The sequence below is a fragment of the Formica exsecta genome, unplaced genomic scaffold (genome assembly GCF_003651465.1).
Source record: "Formica exsecta isolate Colony F162 unplaced genomic scaffold, ASM365146v1 scaffold3, whole genome shotgun sequence".
Taxonomy (NCBI): domain Eukaryota; kingdom Metazoa; phylum Arthropoda; class Insecta; order Hymenoptera; family Formicidae; genus Formica; species Formica exsecta.
This window is the reverse complement of record NW_021850256.1, coordinates 667,446-674,420: the sequence shown is the minus strand read 5'-3', so window position 1 is coordinate 674,420 and position 6,975 is coordinate 667,446. Positions and strand designations below refer to the sequence as shown.

The following is a 6,975-nucleotide window of genomic DNA, read 5'->3' as shown; positions in this document are numbered from 1 at the left end:
CCTCTTCCCGCATCATCCCTGCATCGTATTCGCGTGTGCGCCGCATATGATTACCATGCAAATACGTCGGGTAAAGCCTGCGTAAAACCACTCTCTCACTCCCTTCCTTCCCCTCCACCCTTCCCATTCCTTCCTCGTCCCTTCTCACCGCGTCATCGCCGCTTCTCCCTTCCCGACTTTATTCCTCCCCTCGTGTTCAAACGCTCCGGCCAACCCCCGCTCTCTCTCCTCGTCTGGGAGCGACCATCACCCGGTCACACATATGCAAAACGTGCCACTATTATAATAACATTACGCCGATGAACCTTCCATTGAACGCGCGTATGCATGGCCTCGCTAATTATACACCGGGTGGCGAGATTCGCACGGATTCGCGACGCAAAGGCATTAATAAAATTGTTTCGCTCGACTATCATCGGCATGCGCATTTTTCTTCTTTTTTTTTCGGGTGCTGTTTTTTTTTTGTTTTTCTACACCCATATATATACCCGAACGCGCACGTGCGTGGGAGATCGAGTCCGCCCCGATTTGTTTTCATGACAATCGCGAAACCGTCAGCACGCCGCCCGCGCGAGCAACGGTGACCGCTCTTTTTTTTTATTTTTTATCGGCGGAATAGTGTCGTAATTTTCATGACGATCCGCTGCCCACTGCGCCAGTATACAACTAAATATTGTTGATGCCTCTTTTTTGCGCTAACAACGTTCACGTGGATAGAGTAACGAGTGGTCCTTGTTTTTTTATTTCCACCGACACCTACCCGCTGTATGCGCAGCCCCGATTTTTATCGCCGTGCCGACCACTAATCATTTTGTTTTTAACGATAGAACAGGAGCCATCTCGCAGTTTCGGTCCTCCTCCCTTTAATACTCAATTTTCACGTTTTCCTAGAAATCCATCGAATTATCCCGCGTTAAAAGAAAACGATAAGAAAGAATAATTTTTAAAGATACGAACGTAGGATAATAAATCGTAGGATTTGGAGGAGTTATTAGGGTTAAACAAAAGAGATTGTTTTTAATTATCGTACGTCATTTATTGAGATGGATTTTTGCTCTTCACCTTTTGTGAAATTCTTAATTTTTATATATTTACAATCTCTTTCTCTTCATGTACCATCTCACTCTTAAGGGTAGTAGAAAAATATGATATAATTAAGACATGCTATTTACATAATATGTACAAATATAAGAGGGACAAGAATAATCACAATCAAAGAGCGATCATATGTGCCAAGCGAAATAGATTTCAATCTGAAATAGATTCACTCTGTGTGTAAAACAACCGGCAGTAGAATCTATAAATAACGATCCCAAACATTAACTCGCGAGTGATGCACTCAAATCTTGCTATAGTAGTTTGAAGAGTACTCAATCCAATATTATATATTTCTATTTTCCAGCAAATTCTATATTCATGAAAAAAAGAGACAATTTTGCATTTTGTAATCCGAAAAATATATTCATCGTAAAAAAAAAGTTCTTCAAATAATTGTTATTTTCAATCCGTCAAAACATATGTGCCTCTTTAAGCATGTTTAAAAATTTTTATTCTGCTGCAATTGTGCGATTGTTAAAATCTCTGAAAATCTGTCGAATAATCTGTCGTTTCCGTCTGGCTTTGATCTCATTTTTCTGTCAACGAGCGAATAACAACGATAATGAAAAGAGCAATAACATCGTCACACTTTTGAAAGCCCTCGTACAAGCGCTTCGTTTCCAAGGGACAGAGTTAGTTGATAACGCCTCAGTATATGACCTCGTAGACGGTGGCCTTCTTGTCGCCCGAACCAGTGACGATGTACTTGTCATCCGTCGATACGTCGCAACTGAGCACCGATGAGGATTCCTTCGACTGTAAATATAATCGACAAATATGTCGTCGAGTGAGCCCGATAACAGTTACACATCGCGCTGCTCGTTGGTGGAGGAAGAGATAGAGAGAAAGAAGGAGCAAGAGCGATAGAAAAAAAAAAAAAAAGAGAAAAGAAGCATGAAAGATAGGACGTTATAAAAGTTTGAGAACGTCGGGGCTCGTTTGCTCGTTTTATGAAACATCAAAAACGTAAACATATTTACGAGCACAGATATCTATTATTATTCCGCCGCTTCGAATTTCGCTCGATAACGAAATCGCGCGCTCAACGCGTAGCGCGCGATTATTCATAAGCTTTTATAAATCAGGCTCTTTTTTTTTTTTATGCTTATCGAGTCACGACTCGATGGCTCGTTTATATCGCGTAATTATATAGCTTCTTAATGAGCTGTTTCGTGATCGTCCCCGACGCCTGTCTCGCCATCTTGTCTCGCGCGTAACGCCGTACTTATTCTCCGCGTGAAAGGTGCGAGGCAATTTATATAATTTGTGCACGCCGAGCTTGTAATAAGCGCACAGATAATTTCAAAATTTAAATATAACTTGAAATAACAATCTTCTTTTCACTTATACATATATATTTTTATATTTTTAACATTTTTAAGATTGTGATGTATATATTCGCGGTTTGATTAAAATAAAAATATTTTAATTAAATTAAAAATATTTAGATCTTGCGCGGGATTTGCGTCAATTGTACATTTCAAAATCTTCTTTATTCACGTTAATCGAGAAGCAAGAAAGGAAAAATTAATTAGTTGGTACCAACCTGGAATAACGACGCTCCGAAAGGAGTACGCCAGGCACTCAATAAGTTGTCCTTTCCCGTAGAGACGAACCATTTACCGCAGGAGGCGAATCTCAACGACAATACACAAGATTCGTGCAGATGCAATTGATACTTGTCTGGTTTCGTGGCATGTAACACTTCGACGTGCGAGTTCTCCATTCCGACCGCCAACCATTCGCCGGTGGGACAATAGCCGAGGGAGAATATCTGTGACGAAAAGTCGTGTTGCTGCAGTTGTCTGCCTTCGCGGAGGTCCCAGGAGCGGACGGTATTGTCGAGACCCCCCGTCCAAAGTTTCAAACCGTCGGCAGAGATATCTATGCATGAGGCGCCGTCCGTGTGGCCCTGGAATTGTCTGAGCAGCACTTGATTATGTAGGTCCCATACAGCGATGTGTCCGTCACTGCAGCAGCTGAAGCACACCTTTGAATCTGGCGATATCGCCAAGGCGTAGCACGCCGGTGCCGAGGATGTTAATTCAGCCTTGATCCTCGGCGTCGGGCTGGCCAGGTCCCAAATACTCAATTGACTCGCCTCACCGCCGACTATTAACGTCCTTCCATCCGGAAGTAATTTGACCGACCTGTATTAGAGGAGCGCGGATCGAGACGGGTTTTAGTATCGGTGATGTCATTACGCGACGCGTTTCGCATCGAATGAAAATAAAACGCCTTCATCTCTATCTGACTATCAGTCTTACCGACCTGATATAGTTGTCGCGTTGCAGACAGTCGAGCTGCGAGACTGGTTTCACGTTGCTCATACTTGTCTGGGCGATGTCCCAGACTTTGACGCAACCCTTACCGCCCGTGTAAACATACTTGGTCGGATTCGAGATTGTCACCGCGCAGACTACCTCGCCGTGATTCAAGGTATTAATCTGACGCGCGTTACGCGGAATGCCTGGACCGCTGAGAGCGTCCTGCGGGAAAGGCGACGGTTGCATCTGACCGTCGAGCACATGGTAGCTAGACGCACTGCGAAACAATTTCGTTTCGTAACAATTACACAATGAATCTTCACCCATCTTCGCCTATGTTAATTATACGATGCAAGTTGTTATTTTATATTTAGAAATTTACGTTTGACTGATTAATTTTTAACTCGCGCAATTTGAATGTAATTTTAAAAGAAACTAAATTGATTTCATTGTATTATTCTCGCGCTAATTACAATGTTATTGCAGAAATATAAATTATACCGAATGATAGAAATTCTCGTTAAGAAAGAGAAGCAAGTATCGACAATAAATTCTGCGAGATGCATTTGGGTACTCACGGTTTGCCTCCAGCTATGCCGATAGATCCCACTGAACTTCTTATAGCCGCATGCGGGTCGTATAGTTGTAACGTGGAAGGCGGCCTGGGTGTCGCGTAACCATTGTAGGCCATAACATCGACATGTGGATGCTGGCCGTGCGCGGTCGGCACGAGATTATGGGGCGGCGGCGGGCCAGGAGGTGGATAATGCAACGCACCTGGGTAAGCGGCGGTCGGTGGCGGCACAGAACTAGGCGGTACCGGTGGAGCCTGATGCAACAGTTTACCGGAGGCTGACGGCGTCTTTACCCCGCCGCTGCCGATCATCGTCGCCGATCCCGATGTCGGCGTCAACGGCTTAGAGATCGGCGTCGACGGTTTCTCACGATCCTCCATCTTCTTAGCCGATGGCGTGCTCGCGTTGCTACTGGTGCCGCTTCTGGGCGAGTGCGACGGTGCCACGATTGCGTCCCTCTTCGACGTTTGCACGCCGGTGGATCCTATCGTCGGCACCGTTATCGAGGATGCCTTGTCGAGGCCATTCTCGCGCGGTGACGACGTGCCGTTTGCCATTGGACTCGGCGGGCCATCGCTTGCGTCATCCACGATTAGATCCTGGTCACTTTTCTCGCCGTCGCTCTGCGCAATAATTACACATCTTATGCCTTCGGTGGCGATATAATTTTTTGTATCGCCTAACGTAATATCGATCTGATGAAAAAACCGCCGTTAACTTATCATAATTATTGCTCATAGAAAAATGCTCGATAAATTATCAAAATTTCTAAACTCTCTAGAGGAATATTGTGAAAGAGAGAGAGAGATTGAAGAAAATATATATATATATATATATATATTATATTAAAGTAAGAAACATATTTAGATGTATTACTCGAATAGTGATTTTCCGCAGATCGATATTGCATTTTGAAAATGATAGTTATTATATTAGTCACTAAGCAATTATTGTCCACTATCGTTTTACAGCGAAAACCGATAAAGATTGGAAGTGTTTTTCGAGCAATACCGACAACAATTGCATAGTATGGAATCCGGCTTGTCACGACGACTCTCTTAAAATACGAACAAGATAATTTTTTGTTTATTAAGCACTTACGTGTACCACTTCCTTATCCTCCTTCTTCATCTTCTTTATCGGGTGATCCTGATGATTATGCGAGTGATGAGAGTGATGAGAATGATGAGTATGAGTGGCCTCTTGCGGTGTGCGTGACCGGCTGTATTTGTCGGCCGGCGATATCGAGCCTCTCTGTAAAACGCACGAGATAACGAAATTAGGGTTGCACGAGATATCAAGAATAGTCTTGATATTCAAGTCTTTTCTTGTCTCGAAATTCAAGATAAGATTAAGACAAAATTTTTAATTAATTTTCAAGAGAATACCGAGAGTAAGATTGCCAAGATTATTGGTCTTGTCAAGATTGGTTTTTTAAAACAAGCTAAAATATATATACTTATAAGATTTAAGTTTCCGAAAATTTTCAATACTAATAGAATATTTTTACGAATATTATCTTGTCTTGAATCTTGAATATTATCTTGTCTCGAATCTCAACCCTAAACGAAATCTTCTCAAAGCGTAGTGATAAATGGTTCCATCGAATTTACAATTACCACATAGAACATCTAGTATCAAAACCGCAAAGTCGATTCACGAGAGATATCCCATTACAACGTTCGACAGAGAAATCTCTTAAAGGTAGATGTTTGCGTTGGCGGATACATCGGCGTATATACGCTAAACCGACATACGCGACGCGGAACGAAGAAGCAGTCGGATACACGGGCCTCTCGCACCTCTCTTCCCCGTTAATTCCGCGGATCTCGTTAATCTCGTTTAACAACAGACACCACGCGGCAAGTACACAGGCTGGAACAACGATCAGCCACATATTCCCTGTGGCGCCGACGAACGTGACAAAACCGTAATTACCCGCGTCGACGCGGGTTATTATCAATCGTCACGCGAACGCTCGCGATAATCGATTTCGACTTTACCAGCTACTATACCGCCCACCTCTCGATATCCACTCGTACGCGAACGTATTAAAATGTAACTTTCATCGACGTTGCGTCGCGCCGATTTTTCACCTGCGCGACGCTTTTCGATGAAATATCAATTTAGCAAGCGGCGAAGCATCGGGACGCGCACATGCGATAAAATCGTATCTCTGTTGCTATGCGAAATTTATTTATTTATTTATTTATTTATTTATTTATTATGTGCGCCCGGAAAAAGAATTTCCTCGAGCACGGCAGTAGATACGCATGCCGTTATGTATATTTATCAAAGATAAATATGCATAGAGTGAATGAGTTACATGACATAGCAAATAGCATTCGCAAATGATAAGAATGTAAAAACAAAAAAGGAGCAACAAGCTTATTCGGCGACTATAATATGTACGACGATATCTATATTTATGAGTTAGGATAATTATAGATGAGCGCAGATTTATAGCGCCCATCGAAAAATAAGTGTGTACAAATCCAGTGTGTCAGGGAATTCGCATAAAATCGGATCTAATAATAGCCAGCGTTTCGGTAAGAAATTCCCGCGAATTTCTCTGCGCGACGAGGGAAAAGTTGGCACGCTTCGTCGCGCGGACTCGATCTCATCGGTCAATTCGTAATAGAACGTAATGGAATTCGGTACGACGAGACACGCGAGGAGCGTGTAAACGAACAAACAGACAATAGTTAAAGGGAGGAAAACACGAAAGGAGGTTGCAGGCGCACGCGGACCGGCTGTGACAACCGATAATGATTATAGAGTGGAGCATCTCGAGCATCACGCGACTGACGCGGCAGAAGAGGCGAAGGGAAGAAAAACCGTGGTAAGGAAAGAAGCACGATCCGAGGTACCTTAGGAAAGTAGTGCTTGGGCATCGGCACGGACGCAGCGGGCGAGGAGAGAAGAAAATAGAATGGCGAGAGGCGGAATGAGAGGGCGTCGATGGGCGTTTCGCGGTCCCGCGATGATTACAGGCTCGGCAAACCCGTAATACAAGATATACCCTTTCTTTCCCC

General features: G+C 43.5%; 1 protein-coding gene across 3 annotated transcripts in view; it reads right to left on the bottom strand.

Annotated features, from left to right (window-relative positions):
* Positions 1 to 1,014: 1,014 nt before the first annotated feature.
* The window catches only part of LOC115237566 (protein groucho-like), a 24,919-nt gene continuing 18,958 nt past the window's right edge, over positions 1,015 to 6,975 (bottom strand). For all 3 annotated transcript variants that reach the window (XM_029810694.1, XM_029810696.1, XM_029810695.1), the window contains exons 8-12: positions 5,042 to 5,194; positions 3,944 to 4,563; positions 3,370 to 3,642; positions 2,645 to 3,248; positions 1,015 to 1,854 (exon numbers count right to left, since the gene is read on the bottom strand). In XM_029810694.1, the coding sequence (XP_029666554.1) occupies positions 1,747 to 1,854; positions 2,645 to 3,248; positions 3,370 to 3,642; positions 3,944 to 4,563; positions 5,042 to 5,194 (1,758 nt within the window). In that variant the 3' untranslated portion in view covers positions 1,015 to 1,746. The remainder of the gene's footprint in view (positions 1,855 to 2,644; positions 3,249 to 3,369; positions 3,643 to 3,943; positions 4,564 to 5,041; positions 5,195 to 6,975) is intronic.